This window comes from Cupressus sempervirens, chromosome 6 (genome assembly GCF_028749045.1).
Source record: "Cupressus sempervirens isolate cs-2001-9-10 chromosome 6, ASM2874904v1, whole genome shotgun sequence".
Taxonomy (NCBI): domain Eukaryota; kingdom Viridiplantae; phylum Streptophyta; class Pinopsida; order Cupressales; family Cupressaceae; genus Cupressus; species Cupressus sempervirens.
This window is the reverse complement of record NC_143123.1, coordinates 85390835-85413234: the sequence shown is the minus strand read 5'-3', so window position 1 is coordinate 85413234 and position 22400 is coordinate 85390835. Positions and strand designations below refer to the sequence as shown.

At 34.5% G+C, this 22400-nt stretch overlaps 1 protein-coding gene across 2 annotated transcripts in view; it reads right to left on the bottom strand.

The window, feature by feature from the left end:
* LOC149551293 (alanine--glyoxylate aminotransferase 2 homolog 1, mitochondrial-like) overlaps window positions 1-8705 on the bottom strand; it is a 52585-nt gene extending 43880 nt beyond the window's left edge. For both annotated transcript variants that reach the window (XR_016352722.1, XM_089786850.1), the window contains exon 1: window positions 8411-8705. Coding sequence is in view for 1 of the 2 variants with exons in the window: in XM_089786850.1 (XP_089642976.1) it covers window positions 8411-8629 (219 nt within the window). In the remaining variant the exon portion in view is untranslated. The remainder of the gene's footprint in view (window positions 1-8410) is intronic.
* Window positions 8706-22400: the final 13695 nt, after the last annotated feature.

Below are 22400 nucleotides of genomic sequence, written 5' to 3'. Positions count from 1 at the left end.
AAGTCACGGATACTGATATGGAACACTTGGACATGAGGATGAAACATAGAACATTCAGAAAAAAGGACAAATTACATTCTCCAATAGCAAGAATATATTGAGGAGTGATACCTATCATGAAGTTGGTTTCCCATCAGCTATCCAATGTAACAAGCTCTTCGTGGAATGTGCAATGCATTACAATACACAATCATCCAGGTGGAAGAAAGTTGCAGACACCAGTATGGAACACTTATGAGGATGAAACATAGAAGATTCAGAAGAAAGGACCTAGAACATTCTCAAATAGCAGTGAATATAAAGAGGAGGGTATCTATCACGCAGCTGGGTTCCCATCAGCTATCCAATGTAACAAGCTCTTGGTGGAATGTGCAATGTAATACAATTCAGAATCCAGGACAATTAAATCTAAAGGGACAGTGTTTGCATTCCCAGGAGAAGAGGCAGTGAGGGAGACCTTTGGAATTCCCTATTATCCGAGGATGCAAATAAGGACTACAGAAGAGGCACAATCAATGTTTGAGAAGAAAGAGTCCTGGTGCTTGTATGAAGATCATCAACAGGGTTGGATCAGTGAACCAAGGAGACAACAATTTAAGTTTTCCAAAGAGATTATATGTGCATTTTTTTAGATGAATACAAGGATATGGTCTTCATACTAAATATGGTCATGGGAACACCTCAGGGGTACCATATTTGAGAGTTGGATATTTATTTCATTGAGGAGGTTTCAGAAGGGACAGTGATGATTAACTAGGCAAGGATGATCAGTGATAACTTGGACACCAAATTGAGGAACCTAGAAAAAGAAAAGGGCATTCTGTATGAGTTCCTATGTTATTTACTTGTTAGGAAGGAACACCCAGTATCTGGGACTTATATTGAAGGGCGTAGGCTGAACCGCAACTTCATTAAAGGGTGAGTTATAGAAGAGTTAATGATGCTTTTGCTAGGCGTATCACACACTCACTGCAAGAAGGATTACATAGAAGATTACCTAAGGAGGCAATGATAGTGGTAGAGAAATATGGATCTCAAGTACATTTGGTTCCCTACTTTCACCTACATAAGTATTTGGGGATTCGCCTCAAAGCTTTACAAACTTCCAAGATATCCCACAGATAAAATGTTGTTGCTAAAATTGGTAAGGCAGTTATCAGAGTTTGATCAATTAAGAAGAACAAGCATAGGCAAGGTATATATTTCCATATCACTTTAGGAAACGTGTTGGAGACATGTCCTGCGGTACAGGCAGCAGAGACAATTAACAAATAATCGCAGATCTATCAGCTTGGGCATTACACTGCAAGAAGTCAGTTTGATCAATTTCAAAAGATCCTCACTTACAAGGGAACGGAATACATGATTATTGGGCCAATGTAGTAGATGAATCTGTGATAAGGAGGAAGATGTGGCCCAAGATGTCCATGAATTTCATAAGGAAATGTAGCACTTTCCCTATCCCAAATTGGGTCAAAGACCATATACACTCACAGTATGAGCATGTGAAAGAAAAGTAAATCCAAGTACTTGATTGATCACGAGTCAAGGAACTTACAAAGTTGGATATCTTGATCAAGGATATTGTTAATAGATCAGAAGCATGGTTGGATAAACAGATAAACAAATCAAGAAGGTCTGGTATTACCTTTACATATGGAAAGATGTAAAATTGAAATTCTTCTTCTGTGGGTGGTGAAATGACAACCAACATTCCAGGATGAAATGATAATGAGGAAGGACAAACCTCAAAGAAGAGGAATAATGTGGCTGAGGCATCACAAATAGTAAAGGAACTACCGCCGGGGAGTCTAAGACTAAAAGGCACTAGTCTACCACAACTCCTCTCATTAGCAGTTCTTCATCGGTAAGAAGTAGATATGTAGGACAAGGAACAGGAATCAAAACAGGGTGGTCATACAGAGATATTACCTTCAGATGATCAAGGACAGCCATCGTCATTACAATCAGTGCATCAAAAGAATGAGGAATTGTTAGCATCTCCTACAATTCCATTGCTGGTTGATTTGGGGGATGGTATGAGACAGCCTAGTCCCAATACACAAGAGGTTGATGAGATCATTTCGGCTTTGAGAGGACTTAATGAGGATGATAAACTTGAGAATGACATGGATTTGTTCACAATCCCCGATTGGTTAAGGGAAAACATGAAGAAAAAAAGAAGAGTAGAAGAGGTACACACATTCCTTAATAAGGTTGGCAAGGCAAAGGAACCAAAACAGGCAAAACAAGTTCCATGAGATTACTAGAGATGCATCAAGATCTCACACTTTGCATATGGTTGTCCCAATGGTTGATAAGAGTAGAGATGAGGTCACTCCAAATGATTATCTGTGCACGTCCTACCATAGTAATCATTCAACAACAATTGTGTCATGCCCCCAATTCGACATCAGATGAACAATAAAAACATGAAATTGCCCTTACCCATGCAAGACTTTAGAATTTCATTAATTGTAAAACTTGCCACAGTCGCACATCTTCAGTAAGTCGGGGATATTGCTGGCCAGATATAATATATTAACAGTAATTGTTTGATGGGATTTTTCCTCCTCCCCTAATCACAGCAATATCCTTTAAGACAGAACTACGGATTAGTTACAAATAAATAATGAAATGGAGGAGTACTTTAGTCATGAAAGGACATACAGTTAGCAGCACAGGGACACTTATCATTCTAACAGTCACAAACTTGAGAAAGATCATGAACCTCAAACCCGGATGGAGGAGTATTAAAGACAATGCCTAGCATTCAAGGAAGGCATCATGAGCAGCAGGAGAAAATATATATATAATCAGCAAATAGCATCAATCAAGGCAGCAGAAACACTTTTATGACATGATAACATCGGTTAGAATTCAAGGACAAAGCAACTGGCAAACTGTATGCATATGCATGTCCATGTATGTATACCAGTTCACCATGTGAACTGATATACATACATACACACACATATACATAGACATTAAATTCTCCTGCCATAAACTTCTTTTGAGAACATCCTTGTCTTAATCTGATCAAACCAAGGATGAAAATATGATTATATCTTTCTCTTAGGTCAGGCTGCTTGTCCCTGATCATTATTGATCTTGTGTGCTTCAGTATGGATCAAGTAAATGATCCACTTCACATAACAGATCAGAGGTTGTCGATGATTATCGCTTAGCATGCCCAATAATCATAGGGCTCATTATAGATTCATTTGGTGTCTAATCACACCCAATAACACTCGGGCCTTTTGGTTGATTACGTAAAGTCATCGTGCCTCTTCAGTGAGACTTATAACTGAACAGACACATCTGCCCTTATCAAGCCGGTTACCATATATATAATAACTGATCACAAGAGAAAAGACATTGAAATAAATAAATGTATTCTCTCTCCTGATAGGTAAATGCAGAACCATCCATTGCATAATAGACACTCAGATTTATATCTTTGATAATTCAAGCACTTGCATTTTATCTGCAAGACAATACAAACAAGTTCGGATTTTGTCCTTCACATATTGTCAAATCCATATCAGTCTGACAGTCTGGTCAGAAGTTTTATAGCATTCACAAACACAAACAATTAGCAAATACAATAGTGGATACAACGAAAGGATTTATGTATAAACTCTAATTGTTGTGGAATGAATAGATAGATTCACGTGAGCAATTATAACTATATCTAGATGAGAATACATTACGTGTATATTTAATTATATACAATTGATGAATACTCAAATATAATGTCTATATATTATCAACATGGAATTTTGCAATAATTGGTCATGTTGAGGGAAGGAAGGGAGTGCAAGGAGGGGGAATGGAACAAGATTGCCACTAGGTTGTCTAATTGTGTTGAAATTCATGTGAAGAGTCATTTGGATTGCTGACCAGATCTACTTTGGTTGGACCTCAGGTCAATCACATTTTTAGGAAAAATTCCTTCATCTGGGCCTTCAAAAAGGGGTTTTCCTTTATTTTTTGGATTTTTTAGTTTAGTCAAAAATTACAACCTCACAATATACATGTATCAACCATTCCTTATGGACCACATGAGGCCATGAAGGATAAGGTCTTGACCTTGGGCCTAGGGTTGAGAGTGTGCCTATTGCACCTTCCCTACTATCTCCACTTTGATAATTATTGAAGTCAATCAATTATAAGAGGTGAGAAGTTGGCATGATGGAGGGGAACAACGTAAAGCCCTCACTAGGTATACCACCTCATGATGGTGGTTAAGGACCACATGAGACCATAGCAGATAAGGTCTTGATGTTTGGCCTAGGGCAAAGGATTCTTGGAGCATCTTGTCATGTCTCCCAACATGACCCTTGTTGTGATTGAGCTCCCATGAAATCATTGAGATTTGTTGTGGGTGTTTTTGTGTGTTTCCTAACCCTAATATTAGATGAATTTCATGAGCTATATGTACATTGCATAGATGAAAAAATTGTCGATTTTTAAAAACTCACAAAAACAAGCAATTGAGTGTTTAGAAAAACTCACCAAAAGCTTTCCGGAAAATCGAACTCTCACTGGCGTCTCTATCAGCATCTAAGCAAAAAAATCATCATTTTTGAAGCTCATTTCTTATTTGCAGGAGGATTTAGTCATTTTTTCGGCTCAAGGGCAAGAGGATTTATACAAATATAACATTTAAGTATAAATCATTTCTTATAGTTCAACTTATATTTGTATAAATACTATCATGGTATTTGAGATAGGTTTCAACTTCATAGGAGTTAAAATGCAGATACTAAATTTTGTAGGTTTTCAAAAAATTCCAAGCTTAGCCAAATTTCAAAATTCAACACCTTCAACCTAAAGCTAACTCTAACTCATTTTCTCAAAATTCACTTGGTTTTAACTCTATATTTCTAAGTCCTAACAAACTTAGCTCAACCACTTGCTCACATCCAAGACAAGCATTACTTTCCAACGGGCCAAAATTGCTCAAACTCACTCTGGGACTATTTTGCTATGATGTATTTACTTCTGGTTTTATAGAAACTATTTAATATGATGTAATTAGTTCTAGTTTTAAAGAAACTAATTAATATCATGTATTTAATTCTAGTTTTATAGAAACTAACTGCAATGATGTTTTTACTTCTGGTTTTATAGAAACTATGTACTATTTTGCTTCCCCCCATCAGCATTCTGCATGAGGAAGTGATTATGTACCCACTTTGCATTTATATATATCTAAACTCTGCTTGTTTCTTTTGTGTTCTCATTAATTAACTTGTTGGATGCATCTTCTCAATAAATTTTTTTTTTTTTTAATTATTTTTTCTGAAATTTATGTTGTTTTCGAGGTCCCCTAGTTTTCTTTTTTAATTTGTTTTTTTAGGGGAGGGGGGCTTCCCGTGTTTTTGTAGAGTGAGTTTTCCAACTATAGTACATTGTATCTGATTTGGTTACAGGTTTTCTCCAAACAAATATCTCGCCTTATTCTTAAGTAACAATTATATCTCTAACAATACTTTCCTCTTTGTTTCATTTGGATTTATGACTTTAGGGCAAATTATGATCCCAAAAAGGGACATTATACATCATTTCTCCAATGTTGTGCGTTTGTTGTTTCCCTCTGTTGTAACCTCCCGTTAAAGTTGTTCCTTCGTCTGAGCACCTTCCTCAGTTCATTGGAACATAAAGTATTTATTTTCTCCCATTAAAATAATTTTTGAGTGATGTCTCTTCTAGTTGTGTCGTTCCCTACTCATCTTTTCCTGTTAAGAGCTTTTTGGCTTCTCAAGGTGCTACTCTACCCCTTTCATCTAAGGAATATTACTCTGCAGTGTCAATTTTACTGGACTGCATGGATAAGGATTGTGCAGATAGATGTGCTCCTCTCCAAGCAAGAAACCAGCTTAAAGGGAAAACTCTTTTCTTCAAATGATCCTCCAATCTCATAGGAAAAGAAGGTTGGTTTAGATTGTGTTCATTGTTTCTATTTGCATGCCACACTCTTGTGTCGGTTGTTCTTGTAGGCATTTTCTTGGATTTAATGTTGTTTTGTTAACGGTTGATTGCTTTTCATGTTGGCTGTAATAGATCCTTAGTACTATATCTAAAAAAAAGAGTAAATTTTATATCTAGTGTTTCAATAACCAACAGTTATCGCATCAGAATGACAACCCATAAAAAGCATTGAGTCGTGTGGTGAAAAGTGGATGAACCAAAAAGACAGCAACTCACTATACAAGCTACAAACAACCTTAGGACCCGTTTGCCTACAGGAATAGGAATTTGTTATCTGAAATTTGTTATTCCATGCCTTGTTTAGTTCTACAAAGCTAAAATTGGAATTGCAGTTGAATTTTTATTTTATTTTTTTATCTAGGCACATTTGAAACCAATGCCTGGCAATGCTGCCTTCTAGAATTTGTTATTCATGGATTTTTTTTAATCTAGCAAAATGAACAATTGAAATTTGACTTGCACGGTTGTGTGCAAACAATAGGCCGTTGTTCAGTTCCCTAGAGGTTATCATTATGCCAACCACAACACGGATGTTTTTTGATGTTAACATCAAGGCTCTCGATGTATTGCAAGGGCCTATATATGTTGGAACGGGTTGCATGTTCAGACGGATTGCACTCTATAGATTTGATCCCCCAAGAGCAAAGGAGAAGAGGGGATGTTGTGGACAGAATCTCATATCGGGGAAGAGGAGTTTAGAACAGAGATGATTCTCATTGGATCGAGCCACCACGGGAATATTGTTCAACTCTATGGTTTCTGCAACGAGGGGTCCCACAGAATTCTGGCGTATGAGTCATGCCAAATTTGTCTCTTGATAGACTCTTATTTCAATCCGAAAAAAACACATCTTGATTGGGATCTGCGTGTTAAAATTGTTCTCGAGACGACACGAGGAATTTTGTATCTGCGCTAGGAGTGGAGACCCATATTGTGTACTGTGATATAAAGCCACATGATATCTTGTTGGATGAAAATTATAGTGCAAAGTTATCTGATTTTGGGATAGCCAAATTAATGGTTGGATCGGATCAAACACGGACATTTATAGAAGCCCGTAGAATAGTGGGGTATATGGCACCTAAGTGGAGGACAGGTATGGCGATTAGTGTTAAAGTGGATGTTTAGCTTGGGTGTTATGTTGTTGGAAATCATTTGTTGTAGGAAAATGGCGAAACAAGGCATTCCAGAGAATGAAATTGTCTTGTTTGAGTGGCTGGGAAGGCGAAGGGAGAGCTGAGGATGTCGGCAAAGGAGGACGAGGAGACAGAGCGCAATCCACGCAGCAAGAGGACACAAGAACTGCAACCCAAATTCATAGTCTGACTTGAATCTCCAACTTGCAGCATTCCAAGCCCCTCTGAGTTACGTCTGGGCAGATTCTCCCCTCATTCACAGTGGCATCAATCCGATCTGAACAGAGGTTGTGCTTGTTTTGTTCACGTAAACCTGCAGTCAAAGCCTGCATGCTGCAGTCATTTCTAGCACAACTGATAATTTAAGCTGTGTGAGCCTCAATGAAGCAAACTTGAAATTTTATCAAATTGTCAAAAGGAAAATTGGAATAGGAAAGGGCATCTGCTATTCTACCTATTTAGGTGGGAAATAGCAAATGCTCATTTTGGGGCTAAAATGGGAAATTGTATTCCTATTCCAAATTCCGATTTCATGCACCCAAACTGAGGATTTGAAATTTTGGGCATTTACAAATGCCTATTCCAGTCTAATTCCCGCAGCCGAACAGGCCCTTAATGCCTAGCAGACATAACCTCATCCTAGAATTACATAAAGGCACAATGTACAAATAACTAAGTTCACATATTAGTGATTTTGCATCAAATAATTCATTAACACTCTGTTTAAAGATCAACTGGTTCATATTTTTGAAATGATAGAGGAAAAATAATCAAATTTGCTACCTGCTCTTTTTTAAGCAGGAAAGTTTATCATTTCACTAATGAATTCAGTCAAATTCAATGATGGCAAAAAGTTGCCTTTAATTGCTGAACCAACAATCTTTACAAAATCCTTTGATTACAAGATGTAAGTCTACACAAACGGTCACACCCCAGTCCTTTATTACATTGTAAATTTTGCGTTTACCCATCTAGAATATAATCATCTACTATAAGTATATTTTTAGATTTAATTTATTGCTGACTGGAGCAGTTACACATCAAAGGAAATACAACAATCAAATTCGTTGCATACTCCACTGGTTCTTCATTTCGGTAGTTTTCATCTTTTCACACAAAATAAACTGGCAGGGGAGGAAAAATCAACTTATCTGTGAAAATCCGGTCTCAAGTGCATTTCAGAAAAACATTTCAAGACCACATTTGCATCTACAATAAGGTATTTACGAAAAAGAACAAGAGAAGGATTAAAAGCTATAAAAAAGAAATTAACTTACAGGCTTCTGATAATAATGAAATATTGACGGACCAAGGAACTGTTTTCTTTTGTGCAGTACTTCTTCGGCGGATGGGCCTGCGTACGGCCGAGGTCTGTATTGAAACGCAGGCAGTTGTGGCGGCTGAACATCTTTTGCCGGTACTTCTCCGGTGTGAGACAAACGTTGGCAACTTTGCCTCACCAGAGATCGAACCTCCGACCTCAGGCGCCTTAGCATGTTCGAAATACAGAAGGATGGCAACAAGAAATAATGGAAATTAAGTCCGCTCCAGAGAAACAGAAATATTATGTTTCCGAATTTGCTTGCAGGGAATGGGCTAAATAAAGGCAAAAGTTCGTTTTACCTTTTTGGTTAGCAATTTGCATGCACAAAATTTAAAATGCCTGTACTGCACAGAGATATTTTGTAACACATTCATATATGGAGAATCCAACTGTGTTCTTTTTCTCTTGATGGAAACCACTCCAGAAAAGTAACGATGGAATTTGAATATTTCCATCCCTCCCATTGGACAGGCTGCCCACAAGGCAATTCATAAATATTCAAAACTTATTTTTTATATTATTGTTGCGTGTCCGTGTAAGATTTTCTGTCAGATGAGAATGCGTGTACACCTATGCAGCACGGCGATCCTATGCAGCACGTCGATCCAATTTATCTACTTGGTGACTTGACAGTTGCTTTTGTTCAAACTGCCTATTCAGAATATGATTCTATGGTACAATTTCTTATGTTACAATAACCGTAACATCACGCATTTTCTTTGTTTATCTTTTCGAAGAAACAATGCATGTTCTACATGATGAAAGTGATTAGCTAGCTGCTAGATATATATTTGTAATTAGGGGATAACTTGTGAAATTTAAGTTTACTGCAGTTAATTCGGTTATTTTTTTCCAAGTTGATGATAAACACACTTAATCTTGATTTACTTTTAGTTAAATAAGTCATGCCAAGAACTATCAAGATATCATATCTATAAATTTGACCTTGTTGCTATCGTATTGCATGACATTCTAACATAAAGTATTGTTTAGTTTCTACATTTCTAGAATTGCAAAATGTGTGTACTCTCTCTTTCTAAGTCTCTTTCTACCACTTCTAATGCATGGGTTCACAATGGAGTTGATAAGAATTAATATTCAACTAGATAATAAGAATTTCATGTAGAATTGGACTTGTCCATACAATATTTTTTTCCTTTCAAACCCATTGCTCCAATTTCTCTAGTAAAATTTCTCCATAGCAAAGACATTTATCTCTTGGTTATCTATAGGGCACATATTGAAATGGATATGTTCCACTTACTCATCCACTTGATGTTTTGTTGATTCTAAATTTTTTTTGTTTGCACAATATATCACAAGCACTTCGTCAAGAAGAGGTGCAATAGTGACATCCATAATAAAATATACTTTATAATAAAATATACTTTAAATAATATATCAGATAGTAGAAAATTATAGTATGTGAAAAATATATTATTAGTGATAATTATTTGTAATGTAAATAACTTGACTGTAGAACATTAAAAAAATGGGTATGAATGAATGAAAAAACACAGGGATGACATCATCCATTTCATAAATAGGCAAACATATTGAAGAAGGAAAAGTATGATGAAACATTAGATTTGTGTGAGATTGAAGTACTAAAGACATAATTGATAAATCCTTTCAAGGTACTATTATGTTTTCTAAAGACATGACTAGTAAGTCCTTTAAAGGTATTGATTCAAAAACTTCTCTCTCTTTTCAAATTCATCTTAACCAAAAACCTTAACACTTGAAAGGATTGATTTTGCTTGTGACACGTTGATTGCTTGCATTTAAATTTACATGGTGTGACCTTACCTATTGTTCAAATGTTTGACTTATATAAGTACTTTTCAAGAAGCTTTAATATTTTTCAAAAAGGTTTCTTAAGAAGGACATATTGTTGAAATGGTCATAATAATTTATAGTGTGTTATATTAAACATAGATAAATATTAACTTCAATCCTAATCAAAACCTAATGTTTAGCTAGCCCACATTCAACCATAATCCTAACTCTAAATCTATCTTAGAATGATAATCCGAAACTTGAATATTTTTTATTAGCAAAAAAAAAAATATATATATATATATATATATATATATATATTTTTTAAATAATTTTATTTTTTGAATAATAGTATTTGTTGTCATTAATTTGATAATAATATATATTTTCAATTAAAAAATAAAACAAGGCATTTTAATCTTATTTATTATTATTATTATTTTAAAATAGCAAGATATTTTTATATTAATTTTTAAGCTATAAGCCATTGGTCCTTGAGAGTGGTTTTGGATTTGAGTTTCTTCTCTATCAGGTTTTTAGATCCTTAATAGATTTTTCCTTGGATGTATTAGCTTTAGTTTGAACATCTTGGGTAATGTCTCTTTGGGTTGAAGATACTCTGTTTGATTCATATTTCGGTTTGTATTGAGATTCTTGTTGATTTGCACTGTTGTAGATTTATATTTAATATCCAATGGATACTATGTCTATAGATATTTAAGATTGTATGGCACGTCAGAGTTTGACATTTCTTACTATTCTTATTATATCACGCTATTGTAATTTTAAATTTAGGTTTTTTTTTCACTTAGTATTAGGCTAAAAGGATGGTAACATTACAAGAATTTAGACATCAACTTTTAGCTTGCAAACCCATGAGGTTTATTGTTGAAGGCTTTCTTTCATAATTTTATGAAGTGACCTTATTTCTTGGATTATTATAGATCTATTGCTAATTCGAAGTTCATTATGTTGTTTTAAAATTAATTTAGCTAGAATTCCTGGTCCTCTTGTAGACTTTGGATGAACATCTTATGTTGATTTGGTTTTAGAATTACTAACCCTGTTTTTGATAAGCATAGTTGGAAGTAGGAAGATTTGGTGTAGGTACTTTGTCATCTCACTGGCGATTCGTTCATGGCCAAAAGGGATCTCAAAAAATGTATTGAATTTTGTTTTGTAAGTGAATGTTAACCACTAGGGGTATGCCCCTTAATCATTTGTATTAATCAATGTAATCATTAATTGTGATCTGACTGGGGTATGCCCCTTTTAAGATGTAATAATACAGGATGTTCTGTCTCGGGCTAGATTGGAGGTTTTCTTTTGTGTTCTTTCCTACCAATGCCCATTTGAACGGAGTAAAAGTTGTTGTAATCTTTTTATTATATTAATAAAATTTATCATGGCCTTGGCTATTTACCGATCAAAAAAAATTAAAAAATTAAAGCTATAATGTGTCATTTTTATGAAATTGTAATCTTCATCACCATAAAACTTCAACTACATTGCAAGGGGAGAGAGTATTTGTGCATGTCTTGCTATTAAATCCATTTTTCACACAAGACTCTTGGAGCACAGATGGAGACTAAATTCAAATACTTATTATTATTCCTATATGTAAGAGACGAGTTCCAATATTTAAGCCTATAGGCTTCTCCTATGAAGCGAATGTTCCAAAATATTGTCTCACGCAAAGTCAGTTGTCTTGAGAAAAAATTGTGATGTCTATGTTTATGCCAACACATTGTTCTACTTATGTCTCGTTGGCATATTCAATTTGAATTCTAAGAGAAGTAGTCATTACAAGTAATGTCTATGTTTATGCCAGCACATTGTTTTGCTTATGTCTCGTTGGCATATTCAATTCAAATTCTAAGAGAAGTTCTCATAACAAGTAGTGACAACAGAAGTAGTCATGAACTTGTTATCGTATTCAATTCAAATTCTAAGAGAAGTAGTCATGACAAGTAGAAGTGACAAGAGCACTAAAACCATAAACCCCAAAATCAACAAAAGAAGACCAGTTATTAATTTCATAGAACTTAAATTCATTAATATGTATACAACTAGTGTTTCATAAATACACACTACAAAGCACAACTAATACCAAAAACTTATCTTAGGGCTCGTTTTGCAAGCGGAATAGGAATATAGGAATAGGAATACTTATTTCGGGTTTGTTATTCTAGGACTACAAAATTGAAATACGTATTCCTCTTCTCTATTTGATTCACCCATAATTGGATAGGGAATATGTATAATCTTTGTTAGATTGTGCAAAAGAAAAATTGGAATAATTTTTTTTTTAATTGTTATTTAATATTTTTTCATTATACATTCGAATGAGTAAATCCTTGTGAAAACAGTTTAAATTGATAATCTCTAGAAAGCTGAATATGAATTGGTGATGGTAAATCCCTGTGAAAACAATTTAAATTTGTCTTCACAGTGGAATTCTCGTGTAAGAAAAAGTGATGACTTTTCATTAAAAAAAATAAGGTATAGTTGATTTTAGTTTATCGCTAGATGCATTTTATTCTTTACATTTGAACATTTAAAGCTAGGGTTTGGTGAATTAAAAAGAAGTCCAAATATCTTACAACAATCCATAGACAATCTTCACATTTCAGACAATGAACACCGAAAATTCGAACAAAGATCTATAGAAACTCAAACATGAACTGGTGATGATAACCAATTAAATCCTACGTCGCAGTGGAATATTAGAGGAAATGGAAAAGGAAACCCACATGCTCAGAAGTCAAACCTACAGAAAATAGTGACACTTGAGATGTTAAAAAAACTGAAGACTTGCTTGGTAAAAGCTTGAGCGCCAAAAATGAGTGGGCAAATTTTTCACGGACCCGAAATTTTTTGTTTTTTATTTCAATTCCACCTATTTAGATGGAATTGAGATACTTCTTTTTTTGGGCATAAATGGAATACGTATTCCTATTGTATGCCTATTCCCAATTCCTACTTGTTGTACCCAAATGGAGAATTCAGAGATTTCAAGAATAGACAGATGCCTATTCCAGTTGTATTATGCTTGCCAAACAAGCCCTTAGTGTTCCAACCGAGGATTCCCCACTCTCTTAACTTACTCTAAAATATCTACTTCTTAAACCAAGTGAAAAAAGAAAGTTTCTATGAATCTAGAGATCACGAAAAAAGTTGTCTTTTGGAGGTTTTGCGATGGAAGTGAGCCACTAACATTTCTATGGAAAAGCAACAGCACACCTAATCTCGATACAATAAGATTCCTTCTACTTATTTGAATATCATTAGACCTATATAAAAAAACACATTGTCTCACTCATTATATTTCTATCTTTGAATTAGATTTTTTGTTTAGCTCTTGGGGTCTTAACCCATGGATTAGAAGAAATGCCTAACTTAACCATTATTCATTTATTATTTCCAGTTTATCTAGATTATGTATCTCAGTTTCTTTTGATTTCTCCTTGATTCATTCATCTCATACAATTTATTTAGTGAGATCTCAGCATTTTTAATGATCCATGTGAATATGGTCTTGAGTTGAAGACATTTTTTTTTCTTTACATATATTTATTTTGTGTATTGATTTCGAAAAGGTCCCCTTGTGTCTTAAAACATCCAAAAACAAGGAGTTCTAATTGTCAAAGATATATCAAGTTATGCATGTACCTATTTATAAGGTTTGAGAATTGAGTCAGAACTTGAAAGCAATTTATTGATTGATCTTTTTTCATAGGTTAAAAAGAAAGCCAACCATTATGTTTAAGAAAATGAGCTGAAAGTAATGCTAGAAACTAAGATTCTTGATATATAAGTAACTGATACATCTTGTTTGATTTATACAATGATAAAAGTTATGATTTTGATGATGAGTATTGCTCAATTATGATGTAAATTACTTTATATGTTTATTGTGTTGTTAGCTTCATCATTATAATATACTTATCAAAAGTATATTCTAGCTACTCCAAATAATCTTAACTAATTTGTATTCATAACTTTAAATTTCTAATTTTAAAACAAGCTTATAAGATTTCCATTCAAATTTATAAGCAATGTTTCTCTTGAATTGCATATAAGAGTATTTGTGGAACGCTGCAATTCTCACGCATGTTTTGAATAATGATTTTTGTCAGGTAAGAATACCCATTCATGGTTTACTAAGTGGGTAAGTGACAAAGGGGATTTGCATTGATAATTGGGATGTTTGTTTTTAGTGAGAGGAAGAATCATTATTTTTGAATTCCATAACATTTTAAGAAATAAAATTATGAATACCTAATGACTTACCAATTTAGTTCTTTCCATTCAACAATAGTATATGCAAAATTCTTATTAAAAGTATTATAGTAGACATCTCTGATTTTTTTTATATAATTAATTAACAAGAAATTTGTATTTGCATGTATCCATTTTTTGTTATGCCAATGCAAGTTTTATTCTAGTAAGATCTAGAGTCATATTTACTTAATATTAATTTCCTAAGTACGTTAACATAATCAAAAACATAATGTATGTAATATGTTATTATTTAAACCCAATGACACACAAATACTTATACTTTCTTTGTGCAAGATTCATCTTAATTTCCATCCATAGTTGTTCTTTCGTTTCTTTTTTAGTGTCTCGTATATATCAATTAGGACATCATTTTCTAATGTGTTGAAATTAATTGAAATGGTATAAATCACTATTCCACAATATCTCTTATCATTTGAATATTGCTTTTACAACTACGACCTATTGGCGTACCCCTTGCACTTTCTTTTGTGCAAGTGCTAGTAATATTTGCAATTAAGGAAGACACGAGATAAGATTTGTGAGGAGTTTGCTATATACATAAAGAATAGTAGTTTAAAATAATCTATAAAACTATTACCTTACAATTATAATAATTTTATTAATTATAAATCTTTATTTAAATATTAAAAATACTATCATTCATATAATTAACAAAAGAAATGGTTGTAAAAAATGATATTTAAAATATTAAAGATTATCAAATATTAAAGTAAATTGTTATTATAATTAATGTAATATTTACACATTTAGTTTCTTAATTAACAATTTTTTTTTTAAAATTATATTTTTGTGAATCTTCATGAAATAAAATTATAAATATAATTTTAAAAAGATTGCATTTAGTTTTAAATTTTTCTTTTAATTAAAAATCTTAATCTTCCTTTTAAAAAATAACATATATAATCTTGTATATAATTATAGTCTTATCTAGATATAGAAAATTCCATTAATAACCTTGTATTCTATTATAAATTACCACTCTTTAATAATTTAATTAATTAAATCATTTAAAAAATAATTACATATTTTATTTAGCTTTATTTCCATAAAATGACTATCTTTATTTCCATAAAATGACTATAAAAACAATTCTCTAATAATATCATGAAAATATTTTAAAACTACCACTAGTTCTATGCATAGAACAATATCATCGTAAACAAAGCGCAACAAGAAATTATTCAAAAAAATTACATTAACTCAAAGTTTCCTAAGTATTGGGAAAAGATGTAACAAGTTGGACTAAAATTTTCCCTCAATTTGTTATAAATTGATAATCTATAATCCAACACAAGTGCAATACACTTGTAAACATGCTCCAAAAATTCAATCAATATCTTCTTGTAGAAACCAAAATAGCTTGAGTGCCTACAAGCCATCTAGTTTCATTAATTATGTGAATTGCATTATCTTCAATTTCTAAGATGCTTGGTATAAGAAGACGTCAAAGGTAGTGAATTGGGGCGCTAGCTAATCTCCGGATAAAATGCACCAAAGATAACAACAACAACAACAACAACAAAAAGAGTCAAACATGATTCTTTTTTAGATTCATGAAAACACAGTGAAATTTTCTCAAAAAAATTGTTGTTTTCAATCACAAAATATATAGATCATGAAGATCAAATGCTAAAAATTTCAAAAAAAATCATTGTGTTTTTATTTTTTTGAAATTTAGTCAATGGTGCAATTTGTAGTGAGGATAGTCACGTCAATGAATTGGTAGGGTTGTAAGGCAGAGAGGTTTTCAAAGAATTAAATGTGTCCAATAATAAATGAAATAAAGCATGCTATCTACATCAACAAATACTAATGACCTTTCTAGTGAGATTTGACAACCAGATAAATTTATCATATGAGACATATTTCATTTGTGTTAAATTGTAAAGTATAATAGCCTATCGGCTCATTAGAGACAACTTTAGAGGAGTTTTGTAAATTGCTTCATATTTGATAGTTTAGGATTAAGTTAATTGATTTTTATTTATAACACCAACGAATAGTTTGATCTGAAAATTATTATGTTTTTAATCATTAAAAGTAGCAAAAGGGTGTTGGCTCATATAAAAAATTAGCATATTAATAGCACATTAATAAAGCACATAAATGACAATGTCTATCTTGGTTCTATCAAAAACCAAAAAGTAAAGTTTAAAGTATCAACGGTACTACTAATGTCATGCAGTAAAATAATAATAATAACAGAGTATCTACACCACACAGGGCGGGTAAAAGTTTCGAAGCCCTCCAAACTGAACAAAAAACTAGAAAAACCCATAAAGCCAAAAAAAAAAAAAGATTTTTCTCGACCGCTTAGACAACAATGTGGAGGTCCACTTTTACTTGAGGAACTGGAAGACATCCTTGTAATCCTCATTAGACTTCGGCGTAGTCCCAGTAAACTTCTCATGTAGAGCACAAAGAGTAACTGAACAAGCATGCATAACTTCAACAACAAATCTATTAGAGTCTTCAAGGCGATTGTTGAAATTGTCGACCTCCCTTCTTAGCTCCTGAATCTTTGAGTCTTACTTGTTAATTTTGTCTTTCATTTTTTCTATTAGCCGAGCCACTAGCCTCCTTAGCCTCCTCTAGAACCTACACAACAAAGTGGTTGGGAGCGGGATTTGGGATAGGGTTTTTCCTCTTGGTCTCTGAGGGGGATAGAATAGGGGTGTTTTTGACACTAGAGGGAGTGGGAATCCAAGGATTTACTGGAGGAACCTCAACAGAGTTAGCCACAGAACTACTAGAATCTGAGCCACTAGCAATTTTCAATCCTCATTTTTACTTCTCTTTGGCAAGGTAGTTAGACCTATAGGCACCAGGGGTTTGAATAACATCACCTGACTCAATGGTATAAACTTCATGCTTTCCTTTTTTAGTGAGCTCGATAGATTTTTTGTTAGGTGGGGATTCCATTTTGGGTCTTTTCTTGCCAGTATGGGAAGGGTCGACATCAAGGGGCTAGGAGGGTGGTCATGTGATAGACAGTGGGTTCCCTAACTAGTGGACAAAGCCCACAATGAAAGTTATAAAGCCTAAACAGAAACCCTTGATGCAAAATGACATTATCCTTGTCTTTTTTGTTAGCCTCTATGTTGCCTTCAATGGAATAAAGCAAGTAGAATAGAATGGGAATTAAGGCTTTGTGGCATTAAATGGTTTAGAAAAGAAAGAAAAAAATCCTTCCAAATGCCTGAAAAATTTTCCCTGTTGAACCCACCTTTCTTTTTAATTAATTCCTTTAGGGGAATGAAGAATTGGTGAAAGGCATCGTAGTCAGAAGTCTTACTCATTTTTTTTCCATTTCCTCCCCTCCATGGCCAAGCCCAAGGCTTTTGAGATGACCTCTTCATTTATCTCGAATGTTAGGTCTCCCATCATAACGTTCCTATAATTCTAGGATGAAATAAACTACTTCAAAATATTCTCATCATGCCCACCATACATGCATTCCATGAACTGTAATAGTCCCCCTTCCTCACACACAAACATGGCCTTCACATTGTTCTTAAATGCACTGACAATCCTATTAGGCTCAGTGCAGAGCTTATTATTGCCCATATTCTCCAGCTTCAAGAGCTCAAAGCAATGCCAAAACTAGTTTTTTTGCAGAATAACATAAATGAGTTTCAAAAATCCTTTATGAATGTGGTTGTAACCTTTCCTTTAAATGTCATGATGATAGTGACAGGAGTAATTGTTAAACAAGCCACCCACCTAATTGTACATGTGCAAACCCTTAGTATCGCGTAAATAAATAGTACAACACTTTCCTTTATAATTTAAGGCAATGTTGGGGGAATAAATACTTAAAATCACCAAGATCTCACCATAATGATATGATATCATTAAAATTTTGTGCCAATAAATCTTGAAAAAAACCCAAAGTTTCCTTTTTGACTTGTAATTACAGTGTGTCAAGAGTCTTTTTCAGAGTTGTAAAAAAACCCTACTACACAAAGGGTAGCCATTGTTTCCCTTACAACAGTGCCATGTGTATCAATTGATGGTGTTATGCATGGTTGTCTATAACCATATATTCCTCCCTCATTATAAGGTTTTGTGTCTCATGCGAAAGCAGATTTTCCTCCCTCCAGCACCTTAACCCCTCCATTTGTAGCCTAGTGGTAGCCATTAATTTCGCAACCCCATTTCCTTCTTTGTATATGTGATCATATTTGTGGTTCTAAAATCTTTGCATTTGGGCATTGGCATCATCCAGGATAGTACTGACCCTCCACCTAGCACTACTCTTTCTACGAATGGCCTAAATAATAACTTTGGAATCACCCTCCACTTCATTATTAGTAATTCCTAAGGCTAGAGCAATGTTAAGGCCCCAGTGGAGCGTCATTCCCTCGGCCTAGTTAACTATGTGCTCTTTGAGAGGTCTCGCATTGGCCACCAAACATTTACCTTTATATTCCCTTAAAATTCCACCTCCCACCTATTTGTCTCCTCTAATAGCCCCATCAAAGTTAAGTTTGTACCACCTAGCCAACGGTGGAGCCCATTTAATGTTTTCTCTAGCCAATTTCTTTGAGGTATCAATTCTATTGAATCCTTGTAGGAGGTTCCATTCCCTTGCAGTTTTAATTTCAGCTGGGGAGGGGGGTGAATCTGAGAATTTCCAATAACTAGCATTTACATTTTCAAGAAGCATTTTGAGACCCAAATTGAAAGTAACTTGAGGGCTATTTTCCTCCTCCTAAAATATCATGTTATTTCATTCCTTCCATATACACCAATAGACATGCATGGGGATTAGCTTCCAAAGCATAGTCCACCATTTCCAAGTTGCCACATTAGACCCTTATGTAAGAGAGCTTTACAAATGGTAATATTGCTCCAAATTTTGGAACCTTGGGGAAGATTACTATCCTTAAACTTAGTCTTAAAACTTCCACCCTACAAGTACTTAGCACACATGATGTTTCACCAGTTCTCTATTTCCAACATTAACTTCCAAGCCATTTCACAATTATGGGCTCTATTGATGTTTTTTATTTTTCTTAAACCCAAGCCACCAAATGTTTTGATGGAATAGACTACGTCCCAATTAATAAGGGAGAGATTCTTCTTTTTCTTCAATTCTAGACCATAGCAAGTTGTGTTTTATCAATTCCAATTTCTCAGGCATCACCCTCGAGATTTTGAAGATGGAAAGGAAGTATACCATATCCCTTAGAGGGTAGATTTCAGGAGCTAGAGCTTACCCACTAACAGAAAAATTTCCCCTTCCACCCTACGAGTTTCTTTTCAGTTCTCTCAAGGATAGCGTCCTAGAAACTAGTCATAACATCCTTGACCATGAGAGGGAGGCCAAGGTAGGTAGCTAGGAGGTTGGCAGGTTGGCATCCTAGGATCTTGATAATCTTGCTTTGAATATCATGGTCTATATTAAAGAAAAAGACTCTTCTTTATTGAAGGTTGAATTTTTTACCCAAAGCATCTACATAATTATCCAACAGACATTTCCATTCTCTAGCTTCGACCATTGAGGATTCACCAAAGCAGAAGGTGTCATCCACAAACTATTGGATAACAAAGGTGGGGAGGGTTGAGGATGGCCTAATGTCTTTGACTTTTTGATTATCCACCAGATATTGCATGTTCCTTCCTGAAGACCTCAACAATCATTATAAATAGGTATAGAGAGAGGGTGTCCCCTTGTCCAAGGCCTTTACTAGGCCCAAAGAACTCCCCCAAAGTGCCATTGACAGTAACAAAATATTTAACCACTTCAACACATTGTTTAACTAAATTGACAACTTTTTTATTGAAACCAAAGCAAGAAAGAGTTTTGTACAGAAACAACCAGTTAACATTATCATAAGCTTTTGAGATATCAAGTTTGAGGGCCATACCCACATTCCTACCTTTTTCCATAGAGTGCATGATTTCATGACTTAAAATGGCAGCATCCAAAATTTGCCTTCCTGGGAGAAATCCCTTCTGATTGTTACTGATAAGTTTATCCAAGATTTTCTTGATCCTATTCACCAACACCATGGAGAGAATTTTCTAGAATGTGGTACATAGGCTTATAGGCATGAAATCATTAATGTTAATAGGTGTACAATGCTTAGGGATCAACACAATAAATTTTTTATTGTGTTGTTGTAACATTTTACCAATCCTAAAGAAGTGCCCAGTCACTCTAGACAAATCCACCCCCACAATGTCCCAAAATTCTTGGTGGAAGGTTGGGGGAAGCCATCTAGGCTAGGGGCTTTATAAGTATTCATAGAGAACACAACAACCCTGACTTCATCATCTAAAACCTTTCCAGAAGGTCTTGATTATCTTCAGCGGTAACCACTCCTAGGATGATTTGCAATAGTTGGTCATGGTACCTACTCGTGTTAGTGCCTATAGAGGTAAAGGATAATTTGAAAGAGTTGGTGGTTAAGCCCCCCAACAATAGCTTTTCATTACAATTTTCTCCCCTTTCATTCTAAAGGGTATCAATATTATTTCTTCTTTTATGATTTGTGGCAGACCTGTGGAAAAAGGTAGTATTCTTATCCTCTTCCCTTAGCCATTGAACCCTCAAACGTTGCTTCCATAAAGTTTCTTCCTAGCCCAATAGTTGCCTCCACTCCCCTTTGCACTTTTCTTCCTTGTGTTGAATATCTAGTGGGGTGTTCCCTTTAGCCAGCTAGGCCTTGAGGTGGGAAAGTGATCTAACTAGATTTTTCTTGGTAACAAAGATATCTTCAAAATTAAACTTACCCCAACCTTTAACCTTAGTTTTAATTAGGTCCAACTTAGAAGAGAATCTAAACATAATAGTGCTCATTATGGGAGTGCTCCACCATATTGTAACCATCTTCTTGAATGACGTGTGGGAATTCCACTTGATTTTGTATTTGAATGCATGGTGACACCGTAGTGGGGAATCCTTCCATCTAAACAACAACAAGTTGTGATCAGACATAGTACGTGGCAATGACTTTAGGAGGGAGTCATTAGAAGCCACCCAAGAAGAAGAGGTAAGGAATCTATCCAATCTAACTTGGATCAAATGAGATCCTTTTTGGTTATTAGTCCACGTGAAGGGATTTCCAGTGGATTGGTACTATTTATAAAACCTCCCGACTAGCTAGCATAGCTGCCCTGTACTATGCCTCTATAGATGATAATGCATGAGCATGTTGCTTCTTGCGAGACCATGTGTTAGGACTAGAAGCAAAATAGAAAAAAAAATCCAGAAGTAGACTTGCGATCATCAAAATCACTAGCCCAATTTGAGTTTGTGTAACCAACAATGTGAGGATCTCCTGATGTATAATCAATTCCATAACATGTAGTACCCCTAATGTACCTCAAGATACATTTGGAATATTTCTAATGACTCTCATGTGGATCATGGGAGAATAGAGAGACAAGTCCAACTGCAAAGGAAATATCAAGATGTGTGTGTGTGTGTCAGGTACAACAAACTACCCACAATTTTTCTATATAAAGTGGAATCCATTGTAGGAGTAGTGTAAGTAGTAGATAAAACTTCACCTAACTGAAAAGGTGTGGGAGAAGGCTTTCCATCAAGCATGTTGAATCTCTGAAGCATATCAAGAGCATACTTCTGCTAGAGTATGGTTATCCCATCTGAAGATTGAACAACCTGGAGGCCCAAAAATTAATGTAGAAGTTCAATGTTTGTCATCTCAAATTTCTCTCTCAAGTCTCATTGAACACTCTGTATCATGGAAGATGAGCTACCTATAATGATGAGATCTACATAAAGAACAAGTATCAATAAGTTAGACCCATGATGATGAATGCCAACTATAGGATCAGAATGATACCGAGTGAACTATGAAGCAAGCAAGAAGGAATCCATCTTCTCA